Consider the following 14688-nt stretch of genomic DNA (forward strand, 5'->3'; position numbering starts at 1 on the left):
ATAAGGGGGGGGCGGTAGAGAATGAGGACACACACACCACACTTCCTCTCCTCTCTTGCATTTCTTGCATAGTCTTTAGGCTTAGTGGAGTTTAGGAGAAGTCTAGGAGTCTTCGAGTCTTCGGATCTGCTCGAGAGTCTGGTATGGGTTCATCTCTAGCTCTCTCTTGTAATATTCGGTTGCTTGTAATAGAATTAGACTATGGTTACCGATATCTGCTCGAAGTATGTTCTGAGTTATCGGGTATATGCTTCTTGTCATGGTTGCATTATTATACAATGCTTGCATTGCATGATTGCCCTGTGCTTGAGATGGTTATCGTATCATTCTTAGAACTCTATCAATTGCTCCAGTATTCATATGTTTGCTCTAGTGTGATGTCTGTCCATCCGGAGGGTGGGGGCTCCGCGCGGGACACTAGAGTATCCCTTACTAGTGTAGACATGGTGTCTAGATTAGCTAAGAGTTGCTGGATGTCAACTATACCCACGGTTTGTAGAGGTAGCCGGCAGGTGATGACAGCCCTGTCCGAGCCCGAGTAATCCTCCATGTTCGGTATAGGGGGTAGGAGGTACATAAAGTCGCCAGGGTGTATGGGCTCCTCCCGTTGCTTCGATTGCGATCTCCCTGTTGTGTAGTTTAATCTCTGACGATCTAACCAATGAGATAGTATAGATATAGCTAGCCTAGCACAGTTGACTCAAGCTCTGACTTCTGCCTTGCTCCCGGCCTAGAGCATTTTTTATCTTTCTTTTGTTTATTTATCTAAGGGGGTAGTTTGTGTGTGTCACACTACCTCCTACCATGTTATATATCTTACCCCTGTTTATGCATAAGAATATCCAATCTAGATAAAGTTCATCAACTCGTCTATATATCTCTTCACTCACCGCCTTCCCTGCGGAAATATAAATGACACCCCGGTATACTCCAGGGTAAAATGCTATAGCGGTATTCCGTGCACTTGCGGATTTATTCGTGGTTCATAAAATACCTGCCACCCCAATTAACGTCTGCGGGCATCATCGCTGTTTCCCAGTGGTGATGTTGGTAGGCGCCAACAGTAATATGTGGAGCTCGGAGGGCACAATATGTATGTTAATGGAACACAATTCAATAACAGATAGCAATGCTGAATAAAGGTCCCAAGTACTGGTCCTAGTTGCTGGCCTACACGTGTCCCAGAAAGGTAGTGCTAACAAGGAAGGATCAAGTATGAAGATGATAAAAAGCACTGAAATCAAGAACAAGGCACACATGGACAGTTGCAGCAACCACAGCAAAATAAGGCTCAACGGAGCGCGTCGTGAGTAGGAGATACTAGTAGAAATCAACTTTTTCTCTTTTTTGCTTTTATTTTTCTTATATTTTTTCTCTTTCTATCTCACAAGAATAAGCACACCACAAAATTTCAGATCAAACAGATATAAGATGTGGCCTATGGAATTTCTGCAACAAACTTTAAAAATCGTGCAAAATCTTCAGAGCTCCGACAGACAATTTTCTGAGCCGAATTTAAAAATTCTGAATTCACCAAACCTAGCCGATTCCGAGTCCGTATGCGAAAGTTATGGTCGATTGGGGTCCGATTAGGGTGCATATGATGGCACACCTATTGGACTGCATAAGACAAGTTTGGGCGCATGAGGGTTAGGTATTGCAGCGCCCCGACGATGCTACGGTAGAACGTCAGGTTACTGCAGAGATGTCCAGTCGCGTTGGAGACCTTTGACCTCGTGTCCATGGGTGTCGACGCGGGCTTGCAAGATGTCATGCCGGCACGATCAAGGATCTCGTCGGCGTACTGCTCTTGCAACAAAGAAGAACCCAGCAGCTGTGCGGCACACTTGGATGCTGAGGAAGAAGTGCACGGGGCCCAAGCCCTTCATCGCGAACTCAGCGCGCAGCTGATTGATGATGTGATGAAGTAGACGTGTAGACGAGGCGATGAGGATGATGTCATCAACATAGAGCAGGAGATGAGCCTCATCACTGCCGCGGCGCAGGAGAAAGAGTGAGTTGTCGGACTTGGAGGAGACGAAGCCGAGTCGGTGAAGATGTGTCCGAAGCGATGGAACCATGCACGTGGGCCTGCTTGAATCCATATAAGGACTTGCGCAGGAGGCACACAACATCGGGTTGCGCCGGATCAACAAATCTGGCCAGCTAGTGGCAGTACACCTACTCCGTCAAGTCGCCATGGAGGAAGGCATTTTTGACGTCTAATTGGTGCACAGGCTAGTTGGGCGCAACAGCCAGATGAAGAACGGTGCATATAGTCGCCAGCTTGACCACGGGGGAGAATGTCTGGTCGAAGTTGAGTCCCAGGCATTGAGAGAAGTCGCGGACAACCCATCGGGCCTTGCAGCGCTCGAGACTGCCATCTTCATGAAATTTATTTTTGAAGATCCATTCACCGGTGATCACATGAGCGCCACAGGGTCGTGGTACAAGCTCCCAGGTGCCATTGGCTTGAAGGGCACTGTACTCATCGTGCATGGCTTGAAACCATGCCGGATCACACAGTGCAGCACGCACCGAGGTGGGCACATCATTAGCAGAGGAGAGGTTGGCGTAGCGCGGGTTTGACCGGACAATGCCGGCCTTTCCGCAAGTGATCATCGGGTGCCCCAGCGGCATATCAGGTGTCAAAGAGGACGCCAATGGCGGTTGCAGCGCCATTCTGCAGGCTGCGGGTGGCTCCGGACCCTGCGGAGGAGGTGACGGTGGCGCAGACGTGGCTGTGGGTGGCGCAGGACCCGACGGAGCTGGTTATGCAGACGCGGCCGCGGGTTGTGCATGACCCGGCGAGGCAAGTGGAGGCGACGCAGACGGGGCCGTGGGTGGCTCAGAACCCGACAGAGAAGCTTGCAAGGAAGAGGGCGGTGTGGAGCCTGCTGGCTGGCGTTGTGTTGGGTGCACCACGACGGGGCCTAGGTGGCGCAGGCAAAGCAGATGCTGGCGTTGGGGGTACCTGTCGAAATGGGAACGCGCACTCGTCGAACACAACGTGCCGTGACATTAGTACGCGGTGAGTGATTGGATCATAGCACCGGTATCCCTTTGTGTTATCCGGATAGCCGAGGAACACGCATGGAACTGAGCGGGGAGCAATTTGTGTGGCGTGGTGGCCGTGGTGTTCGGAAAACATAGACAGCCAAAAATGCGAAGGTGCGAGTAATCAGGCGCAGAGCCGAATAGGAGAAAGAAGGGTGTGACGTGATTGCAAGGTATGCATGGTCGCCGGTTTAGGAGATAGGTAGCAGTGCTCAAGGCGTCCGGCCAGAAGGCTAGAGGCATGGCGGCGTGTAGGAGCATGGTACGCATATATTATCTTTATGGTGAATCATGTGATATCTTTACTGATCATCGGAGCCTCAAATATATTTTCACCGAAAAGGAGTTGAATTTGAGGCAACGTTGATGGTTAGAGTTGATAAAGGATTATGATTTGACCATTCAATACCATCCAGGAAAGGCGAATGTGGTGGCCGATGCACTTAGTAGGACAGGAGTTCCCAAGATAGCAATGTCTTTAATTTCAGATTTGGATCATATGGGTATTAACTTTTGCTTTATGGGTGTAGCACGTCAAGAAACTCAAATGATCGTTCAGTCTTCCCTACTCGAACGTGTGTATGAGGCTCAGAAGCATGATCGCTTGCTTCAGGAAGTTCGAAAGAGAATCTCTGAGGGTAGACCACGACAGTTCAGCATGGATGAACACAGAGTTATACGTTTTAGAGGGCGGATTTGTGTGCCACAAAAGTCAGACGTAAAGGTGGACATCCTTAGGGAGGCGCATCGAACTCCTTACACAGTTCACCCTGGTGAGACCAAGATGTATCGAGATTTAAAGAAAAGTGTTTTGTGGAAGAGGATGAAAGTTGATGTTGCCAAGTATGTGGCATCTTGTGGGGTTTGTCAGCAAGTTAAGGCAGAGCACAAGAAGCCTGCGGGTTTATTGAAGCCTCTAGATATCCCAGAGTGTTAATGGGAACATATTACCATGGACTTTGTGGTTGGGTTACCTGGCTCACCTCGAGGAAAGGATGCTATATGGGTTATAGTTGACAGGCTCACTAAGTGTGCACATTTCATTCCAATGAAGACAACTAGTTCAGCATTGGATTTGGTTCCTTTATACTTGAAAGAAGTGCCAAGGCTTCATGGAGTCCCAAAGTCAATTGTTTCTGATCGAGATCCCAAGTTTGTGTCTAAATTTTGGCAGAGCTTGCATAGTGCATTGGGCACAAATTTGACTCTTAGCACTACTTTTCACCCTCAGACAGATGGTCAGTCAGAGCGGACTATTCAGACAATAGAGGATATGCTTCGTGCTTGTGTTCTTTCTTGGAAAGGTAGTTGGGAGATCATCTATCCTTAGCAGAGTTTGCTTATAATAATAGCTATCAAGTTAGTATAAAGATGGCTCCATTTGAGGCTTTATATGGTAGGAGGTGTATTTCTCCAATATGTTGGGAAACTTTGGGTGAGCGGTCTTTGACTGGGCCAGATTGGGTACGGGAGACGTCTGAAAAGGTACGAGAGATACGACAGAATCTAATGGCTGCTCAGAGTCGACAGAAGAGCTACTCTGATGTTAGGAGGCGAGATCTAGAGTTTGTAGTGGGGGACCATGTACTCTTTAGAGTATCACCAACCAAAGGGGTTGTGAGGTTTGGTACAACTGGAAAGCTTAGCCCATGATATATTGGCCTGTTTGTTATCATAGCTCGTGTTGGTAGTTTGGCCTATCATTTGCAGTTGCCAGAATCATTGAAGGGTGTGCACAATGTCTTTCATGTATCTATGCTAAGGAAATATTTGAGGGACCCGGAGCACAAGATTGATTTAGAGCCAATTGTTGTGGAGCCAAATCTAATTGTGGAATGTAACCCAGTGCGCATATTGGACTCTTCAGAGCGAGTTATGAGAAGAGAACTATCAAGTATGTCAAGGTTCTCTGGGCTAATCAGTCAGAGCGAGAAGCTACTTGGGAGCTCGAGGAGCAAATGCGCAAGGATTATCCACATTTATGCCTAAGTTGTACTTTGTGCAATAACATGGTCGTGGTATGATAGAATTCGGGGACGAATTCCTTAAAGGTGGGGAGAATGTAATACCAAAATATTTTGAAGAGAAAAAAAACTTTAATAGAGGTCCAAACCAAATTGGGCTAAGAGCCATCCAACCAGACTACTTCTTGGCCCAAGTCCAAACCCTCTTCCTCATAACCCTAGGGAGACCGAGCGCCCCCCCCCCCCAAACGCCATCCCTCCTCTCCTGCTCGAGCTTCTCCCCCTAACGTCTCTCTCCCTCTCCAGAGCACCCTTTTCCCTCTCTAGAACCTCCTCCACAGAAGCAATAAGCAAGGGGAGAGGAGAAAAAGGGATTAAGGAGGAGGAGAGGATCAAGATGTGGTGCATGTTTGGAGTGGACTTGCTCTTCCCCATCCCAACCCCGCAGCCCTAGGTTTGAGGAACGACCAGGGTGAGGTGAATCCATTTTTAGCCCTGCTAATTGATGTTTTTAGATGGTTCTTGGTCGTGAGGATTAGTGGATTAGTGGGGGGAAACACGGTTTGAAGGCCGATCTGATTTCTGCTGTTCGGTAGCTCGGGCAGTGCTGCTGTCCTTATAGTTTTAGCAACCTAAACGAATTTTCCTCCAAAGGTGGATTATACAAAATTTGTAGAGGTTTATGGAATCTAGCTTCTGTAAAAATTCCACATTTTTTGGTGGAGTATATCATCAGTTATTGATTGTTGTTTGGGCGCTGTCCCTGATTGTCCAGATTTGGACAGTATCTGTTCAGAGGTGTTTTAGCCGACCTTATCTATGGAATTCGTGGAAACCCATAATAACAAAGTTGTAGGTTGGCCAAAGATGTACATGCTGTAACAATTTGAGAATTTTTAGACAATTGGTTTGGGAGATATGAATTTTTGTATGCTGCTGCCAAGAATTTCAAACAGATCATGTTCTTCACTTTTAGCTGCAGTTTGACCCCTATTGATGTCATATTAAAAATGTAGCACCTGTACAGAGTTGTAGATCCCTCCCTTGGCTTTCTAAAGTGTGCTCGTTTTCAGTCATACCATTTGTAAATTAAAAGATACAAAAATGTGAAGCAGCAGTGCTGCATTTGCCTTGTGACATTTTCGATGTTTGGGTTGGACGATGGTTTGGGAGGGAGGGGCGTAGGAGCGCTATATTTATTTGAATGCTTGTTGGTATGAGTTGTTGTCTGATCTTGCTTTATCAAACAGGTGGTAGTGCCTCGGATCGCGCCTAAAGCGGTCATCTCTTCGTTGGAGGCAAGTAAACGTAGCGGTGGTTTGCTATGAGCTTTAACTTGTTATTTACTCTACCTCCACATTAAAAATTCAGAAGCACAATTTATACAATATCATATTTTGACTTTATTTAATTAGTATGTTATATCATCTCTACGGATTCGATGGAAAATCTATGATTCTTTATCTATGGCTTGATGTCTTTGGTGGTGGAATGGGATGATGGTTGTTCTCTACCAAGAGAGATGCGTATGGAGATATATACAGTTTACCTTTTTCTTTATATGGCATTTGCATTGCATCTCATTCATTGCATTGGCATATGGAGTTATGTCGCGAACCTATGGTTCCGACCGTACCAGTACAGCATCGTTTATTGGGCATAACGATGCAGCTTCATACCTTGTTGGGTATGAAGGCAGGAGACATGGCATTGCATTGGTATTATGTTTTTGGGATGTGAGGTGTATGCCTTGGAGTATGACTTTGGGAGATATTGGAAAGAAGTGATACCTAACTAAGGACTGGTGGTGGTTAATCTCATCGTTTATGCGATTATATTATCTGATTCGATATACTTTATTGTTCCTCTTTGGATCACCGGCAATGGAAATTTTAAAACGATGCTTAATGAATTTGTAGCTTAAATAGCTTGTTAAAGCAGTTTACTTGCTGAAATCTCGCATCTCACACTCTTTTTATCTTTCTAGGTACTCGAGTGGCTTTTGCATGAAGGGGGTGGGAAATAGCAGCTCACGTCACTTTTTCACACCTTTGTCGAGTTTAACTTATGTTGTAATATAAGAAGTGTTAGAATTTGTTTAGACTAAAACTCTAGACTTGTGGATCATGTTAGTTGTTCTCAGACTCCGGTGGTGTTATCTACTCTCTAGGATGTTTATCTCGCTAGTGTGCTTGTTTAATCATATATCATGTTATGGTGCTGCTTCCGCTTAAACTCAAAACAAGGGAGATGCTGCCAAAAATTCTTTTTGGCTTGATATATGTTGTTTTGGTGGCATTCTGGTTAAGGCGTGTTTAGGGGCGTTACACAGGGAGGTTAGGGTAAGCAGCGGAAAAATTTAGGATCTTGAGGTGAATGATACCATGAAAGAGATTGTGATGCAACGCACAAAAAATGTATTGAACTCAGCAGTGTACATATATACAGCTGATGCAGCTCAATCGTGCGCCAACGATTCCCGTCTACAGCGGATCGTGACTGACGAGAGTGCGGGATGAGGGCGCATGACCCGGACAGAGGCCAACGGCATCCTGATCTATCCACAAACCCAAGTGTGCGTAACTAGCCACTTTGACACATCGATTGCTGCTTCAGCACCACGTCGAGGGAAGATTCGAGAAAAGAGAAAGATGAATGTGATCCATATGCATACTATGGATCAGGTTACTCAGAGGTAATCGATGTGTACGATCAAATAATCATGATTCGGCATTCTTTTGAACCTCAACTGAATTGCTAACATGGGAGAATTGCTACACAACGCCGCCACATTACCATAGTCACAAAGTTCCTGGGTCGACTGGGTCGAGGAACGGGGTCGAGGGTCGAGGGTCGTCATTTTATAAAATTGTGGTACGAAGGGGGTATACATCTATGGAACGATAAATTATTATGTGGGACGCGACCCTGATTCATCGGGGTCGATATCTTCGGGTCGATAAAGACAAAAACTATATATGTGCTACTAATGAAGAAAATAATCTGCACAAGCATATAAGAAACATATGAAAGAGTACATTTGGACCATGCTACACGTACTCAGCTCATTGTCTAACAAAAACCACACCAATCCACTGTCCTTAACCTCCTTATCCCAATTAAATCTACTAGCAATGGGACTGCGACCCCTTTCAATCCGGGACACGATCCAACCTTGAATGGGACGCTGACCCTCTTCGACCCCGACCCTCGAATCGGAACGACGTTCCCGGGTCGAGGGACGAGGCATCGACCCCGAATCCTGTGACTATGCACATTACTCTCCGCATTACTCTGTCTGGGCTGCTCAATTTCATCGACGGGTTGTGGTCGACCAGCGGTGAGGAACGCACATTTACATTGGCTGCTGCGGCTGGGAGGCATTCAACTGGCGACGTCTCCTTCCTCTGCGCTTGCGGCGGCAGCGCCGGCGTGGCCGCTGGCCTCCACGCGCCTGCCGGCCTCGGTGGCGGCGGCAGGGCAGGGGTGCCGCCTCCACGTGCGTGGCGGCCGGCGGCCCACCTCCCACTCGCGGCGACGGGCCCAGCGGCTTCCCACGGCGGCGACTCGGCTCCCAGCAGTCCCCAGCGGCGGGGCCGGCCTCTCCGGTCATCTATTCGGGCGAGCGGCGCGGGTGGCGAGCAGCGATTGCGAGATTGACAGGAGCGGCGTCAAAACGGAATGGCACGTGCGGGATTGGGCGCGGTCCCGTCGGATGAAAGCAGCCGGATGCCCAGCAGCCCTAGGATTCTCTTTCAACGACCCAGATTGACACCATGTCACGTTGTGACATGCTATAAGCATGTCGCCGAATCCGAGGAAAGTACGAGTTTTTTTTTGGGCACCTTTCGTGGACCTTAAATCAAGATCCAACGGTACCATCGTCATCTTCTTCTTTCTCCATAAATCGATCATCAGCTCTTCTTTCCCGCTTGCATTATCTTCTACTCGTGCTCAACCATCTTGTCTTATGGTACTTGATGGCTCTTACACAGTTACACACACTGCTGTGTCTGCCACCCTTACCCCAAACACATCAATTGCTTGGTTTTTGCACACCTCTGTCACCAACTCCACTTCTTGGTCACCGGCAGACGACGACAGCATTCACACACGCCGCCTAAAGCAGCTCTAAAGTTCAGGCACTTGAAATTTTGAGATGCCGTAACTAAAAGCAACATGGATAAGAAGATAATAGTGTGTACAATATTTTTTCGAAACCTCTGTCAATATATATATATATATATATATATATATATATATATATATATATATATATATATATATATAAAGCAAATATATATTACTAATACTTAATAGAGGAGAATAATATATATAGCCAATATAAAGTACTTATTACATGGATGCTTATATGTAATAATGTAAGTCATGCATCCAAACTCTACATTTTGCTGTTTACCATGAATGTATAAGATACCAGTGAAGGACACGTGGCCCTTGCGGATAATATATTAAGATCTTTATTTAATTTCCTGATGAATATGAGTAGTAGGATATATAGACGACACCGACACCATGATGGATCTTACTGAGGAGACCATGGCTTAGCGACCAGACACAGAGGTTTCTTCAACCGCACGGCCAATCCCCCCACCTCATCCATGTCGACCGTGGACGCCCCACCGGCCGGTAGCTCCCAGTCGAAGTGGCACAGCAGGCTCGTCAGCACCAGGTCGACGCTCGCCATGCCAAACCCAGCACCAGGGCACCCTCTCCGCCCGCCACCGAACGGCAAGAATGTGAAGTCCTGCCCCGCCGCCGCCGCCAGCGGCCCGCCATCGTCCCCAAACCACCGCTCCGGCAGGAACTCCTCGGCGCGCTCCCAGGTGGCGGGGTCCCGTGCGATGGCCCCGACGTCGATGATGACACGGGTGCGTGCCGGAACGTGGTAGCCGAGCAGCTCGGTGTCCTCGACCGTCTCCCGCAGCACGAGCGGCGACGGCATGTGCAGACGGAGCGTCTCCTTGAGCACCGGCTTGAGGCGGCGCAGCTTGCCGAGGTGGTCCTCGGTGATTTGCTGGTTGTCACCGCCGCCATGGATGGTGGTGCGTATCTCCTCTTGGAGCTTGCGCATCTCATCTGGATGGTTGATGAGCTCCGCCATTGCCCATTCCACAATGGAGGCGGTCGTAGACGAGCCGGCTAGGAACATATCCTGCACCGTACACGTATATATGTCACTATATATAGTCAATGCTCATAGAGCAAACCAGCATTTTATTTATCTATAAAAGGTTTTTATTACTGTATTATATTTTTTTCTAGCCGTTGATCTATGGAAAGTATTTACAAAAATTAAATTAAATTAGTATCCAGTCCCATTTTTTGGTACTTGGTCCCACATTTTGTAAGTATCAGATACTTTACTCTAGGTACTTCCTACCTTCACCACCGTATGATTTTATCAGATGGACGACTTCTATTTTTTCAATCATTGTAAATTTTCTCATAATATTTACCCATGTGTCAATTTTTTTTATTTCTCCTCACATCCACTTGTTATCTAGACCCACTACTGCATAGTAGGTTTCCATGTTCAACTTATTGCATGCATTAGGATAAGCTCTCATCTCTCTCCCTCTATCTCCCATCGACATTAGTAAAAATACTGACTAACTTAGCAATAAAATCATTGTTTTACCTGCTCTAAGTACGCAAATAATACTTGTCTGGTCGCATTGTCGTCCTCCATTAAGTCTGGCTTTCTATATAGACATGTTGTTTACTTTTATAATACTTCAGGAGCCATTTTATTTATAAATGAGTGTTTTTAGATAGCTCCACGAACGAAGTTTCTCAAAAATCTACTCTCACATGAGGTGAGTGATAGATGGGCATAAAAATAGTAATTTCTTCCCTCTCCCATTTGTATCAGTGGGCCCACCACACGCGGAGGTCAAGTTTGCCCCAAGTTTATTTATGAATTGAGTTATTAGTTGTCCTAAGGGAATAGGATCGACACTATTCATCAAATCAAAAAGGAAGAATTCTCAGTTCATAAAGGGCATGTAGCGTAGTGGTTACAAGAGTCTCAGTAGCACCTGAGGTCCTGAGTTCGACTCCCTCTGGGAGCGAATTTTCTAGGATTTAGGTTGTGTGCCTCTGTACTGTGTTTCTAAAAAAAAGCATATATTGCAAGATAACCGATGGATTTCTCACATCCTAGCCCTCCAAACAACTCAGGAAATAAAGGAATATGTTATGCTATGGGAACAGGTAGACGGTATCCGACTAGCAGAATCTAAATAACTAGGCGTATAGTCTGCACATTTGTGCGGCTAATATTAAAAATTCAAAAAATTACATGTCGTTGTATTCTTATTAAAGGTTATACTATTTTTTACCATACATCATCCTGTTCATTATCGTAAATTATGTCTTATTGTTGATTAAAACAAGTGAACTATGATCTACCTATAATAACAATTTAATTTGTTGAGCTTTAATAATATTATGTAGATAACTTTTCTTATTTTCATTTTATTTTGATTGATTGTTGTTAGCCTTAGTTTTTATTAATAGTATATATTTATAATTGATACATAGCTAAATGGTATTTTATATTTAATTTTTCATAATGACATTGGTGGGTGATTTTTAATTAGGCATAGGGGTATTTTAGGCTAATTTTTATCGTAATGGCAGTGGTGGGTAATTTTTATCTTTCTATTTTTCTCCGATTAATGTGGAAATTTTTAGACCTTGAGAGGGAACATGGTGAGTCCATTTTTTATCTTTCTGTTTTTCTCCGATTAATGTGAGAATTTTTAGACCTTGAGAGGGAACGTGGTGACTCCATTTGTTGGCCAAATAATAAGATAATAGATGCTGCTTTTTGCAAACTTTATGGTGTTGACCCGAGACGCCCACCTTTACACCTTTGCAAAGACTGTCAATACTAAAAGCAAGAGTGTGGTCATTTGTGAAACAATGGCTGGGCTGGACCTCTCGGTGCTTGATTCTGGGTCGGTGACAGGATCGTTACATGGCTGGCGGAAGTGTCGGACAAAATTTGGTAAAGATCAAAAGGAAAAGTTCGACGGAATGGTGATCTACTTCTGGTGGAACATATGGAAGGAAAGGAACAGAGAAACTTTCCGGCAGAAAAGTTTACAGCAATGTCAAGTAGCTCTCCTCTGTAATGATGATATACAGCAATATCAACTTGCAACAAGAACGACGGCAAGAGGACAAGAACGATGAGAGTAGACGACAGTGGGAATTTTCAGAGTGGTTCCCTTTTGTTCTTCTGTATTTTCAATGTTTTCTATTTCCGTTTTAGCCAAAACGCCGGTGTGCCGCTGTAGTACCTTAGTAGTAGTCGTTAGTGTTTGTGGTCGGGCGGAGCTGCAGCTTGTCACGGGGGTCCGCCGACCCCAATGAATTTTGTAAAATGCAATGGAAATCATTGTTTGACGGATAGGACTCCGGTGAACTTGTGTCCTGGCTTCGCCTAGTAGACCTTTTTGTAAAACTTTTATTTCTCTTTTCCCTCGTCTAATAATATCACGGCAAAGCTTTTGCCGTCCTTCTAAAAAATTGAGTTAGGTGGATTTTTTTACTTAGAGAACACGCCTTCAGGTGCTCTGCGAGTTGGGTGGATATTTTTCTTAAGAGAACACGCCTTCGCAAATTGGTTGGATTTGAACAAAGATCCAGATGGTGTGATCATAAAAAAATAGTAGGGCTTCCGGCTTCGAACACTCGATAAATATGATTTTGTATTTTAATTAGAAAGGTGTAAATTAAAAGATGTATTTTCAAACACGTGGAGCAATATGATTTTGTATTATTAGGGATAACTTGGGAAAATGAATTGAATTAAAGTACAGCTTGTGCAATTTTTCCCTGAAAATGTATATGGAAAAATGTCGCATGTTGTCTCTGACAATATGAGGAGTAAAATGATTTGAAGTTTAATCAAATGTATATGGAAAAATGTAAATAATTGTGATACCAAATAAGGAGTATCAAGATTAATTATGAAAAACATTTCTATAGTAAACTTATTTAGAGAAAAACATTGACGCTATTTTTTTATAAATTTGGCTGAACATAAAGTATGATTTGTTTCAAATTTAAAACTGTTTTCTTTTGCGACTGAGGGAGTATACACGTACTAGGATGATGGCCTTGACGGCTACCGTGTCAAACAGGATTCCTCCCGCCTCTTCCTCCTCCTTCGCATCCAGCAGCACGCTCACGAAGCTGCGGCGATTGTCGTCGTTGCCGTCGCCGCCTTCTCCCTCCCGCCGGCCTCCACGGCGCCGCGCATGGTGGTCTGCGATGCCCCGCTCGAGGAAGCCATCCAGCGCATCAAACGTCCGTGTTGCCTTGGCATGCACCCCCATCATCGAGTCCACCCACGCCAGCCACGGCACGACCTCGCCGAGCGTGCCCAAGCCCAGCAGCTCCTCGACGTCGACCAACAACTTCCTCAGAACCTTCCCTTCTCCGTCGAGCCCATGGCTGGAGTCGTCGTTGCCGAACGCGGCCCGCAGGAGGACGACGCTGGAGTAGACGACGAGGAGATGGCTCAGGTTCACGGCGCCGTCGTCGACACCGGCGGCGCGGACGCGGTCGAGCAGGGCGGCGGTCTCCTGCTGCCGAACGCGGCGGAAGGAGAGCACGCAGCGCTGGCTGAGAAGGTGGAGCACGCAGACGCGTCGCGCCTGGCGCCAGTGCTCGCCGTAGGGAGCGAAGGCCATGTCACGCCCACAGAAAAGGCGCTCGACCATCGGCCCGCGGTATCGCCCCGCGAAGGCCACGTCTCGGGTCTTCATGGCCTCCTGCGCCGCGGCCGCCGAGGAGGCCACCACGATGGGCACGCGGCCGAGCCGCAGGAGCGTGACCGGGCCGTGCGTTCCGGCCATCACCCGGAGCGTCCGGTGGGGTAGCGACCCGACAAGAAGCGGCAGGTGGCCGACGAGAGGGAAGCCCGGCGGCGAGGGTGGCAAGCTCCTCCGTCCACCTCCATGGGAGAGAGTAGATTTTCTGCCGGTGGAGAAGAAGAACACGAGGGAGAGAAGGGCGATGGGAAGCAGTGCAAGAAACGGTGAGAGGTCCATGCTTGCAGCGGAAACTTTTCGTTCGTTCCCCTTTCGATCGGTGTTTGTGCAAATAAAATGGCAAACATATCTACACAAGCCAACAAGCGTGGAGTGAACGGCAGAGTGGTGAGCGACAGATTTACTTTGGTCTTTTTGTCTCACTATCTCAGTGGCTTCACTTTGATGCGAACAAGTTGGTGTCTTTGGGTGGTCTTTTTCGTCCGCGTATTTGGACAGCATGTATATATCTCTATGTCTATTATTTCTAGCAAGTCCGTCAATCGAAATTCTAATCTGAATTTCAACAAATCAATCAAAATTCTAACCAGAATCCGAACAAATCAATCTGAATTCCAATAAAAAAACCCGAACAATTAATAGCTCGTACGATCACGGCAGGAGTTGTACATGGAGATTTTATCAAAAAATTAGGAGTCTCGTGTAAATATAAGTAGTATTTATATATGGGAACATATCGTGTACAAATCAACCTCTCTGTGCAAACATCAAGTACGCTATATGATAAGTTAAAAATAAAAGATAATAAGGAGCAAGTATCTATATTAATCACATTATAATAATAAATGCAGGTTTAC

General features: G+C 46.0%; 2 protein-coding genes across 3 annotated transcripts; both read right to left on the reverse strand.

Annotated features, from left to right (window-relative positions):
• Nucleotides 1-2238: 2238 nt before the first annotated feature.
• On the reverse strand, nt 2239-2640 carry LOC120645474 (uncharacterized mitochondrial protein AtMg00820-like). Its single transcript, XM_039922258.1, has one exon. The coding sequence runs from the start codon at nt 2638-2640 to the stop codon at nt 2239-2241; it is 402 nt and encodes a 133-aa protein (XP_039778192.1).
• A 6684-nt stretch (nt 2641-9324) lies between these two features.
• Nucleotides 9325-14215, reverse strand: LOC120644003 (cytochrome P450 71A1-like). 2 transcript variants are annotated; one of them, XM_039920532.1, is made up of 3 exons: nt 13163-14215; nt 9827-10197; nt 9325-9789 (listed from the first exon to the last, which is right to left on the reverse strand). In XM_039920532.1, the coding sequence occupies exons 1-3, from the start codon at nt 14108-14110 to the stop codon at nt 9705-9707; spliced, it is 1404 nt and encodes a 467-aa protein (XP_039776466.1). In that variant the 5' UTR covers nt 14111-14215; the 3' UTR covers nt 9325-9704. The 2 variants fall into 2 exon arrangements, with proteins under 2 accessions (XP_039776466.1, XP_039776465.1); XM_039920531.1 differs by having other exon boundaries at nt 9325-10197.
• Nucleotides 14216-14688: the final 473 nt, after the last annotated feature.

Source organism: Panicum virgatum, chromosome 8K, assembly GCF_016808335.1.
Source record: "Panicum virgatum strain AP13 chromosome 8K, P.virgatum_v5, whole genome shotgun sequence".
NCBI classification, from domain to species: Eukaryota; Viridiplantae; Streptophyta; class Magnoliopsida; order Poales; family Poaceae; genus Panicum; species Panicum virgatum.

Coding starts and splice junctions, on each gene's coding strand:
- LOC120645474 (XM_039922258.1), bottom strand. CDS start 2,640: ATGCCGCTGGGGCACCCGATGATCACTTGCGGAAAGGCCGGCATTGTC.
- LOC120644003 (XM_039920531.1), bottom strand. CDS start 14,110: ATGGACCTCTCACCGTTTCTTGCACTGCTTCCCATCGCCCTTCTCTCC. Junction 10,198..13,162: donor CCGTCAAGGCCATCATCCTA/GTACGTGTATAC, acceptor TGTACGGTGCAG/GATATGTTCCTAGCCGGCTC.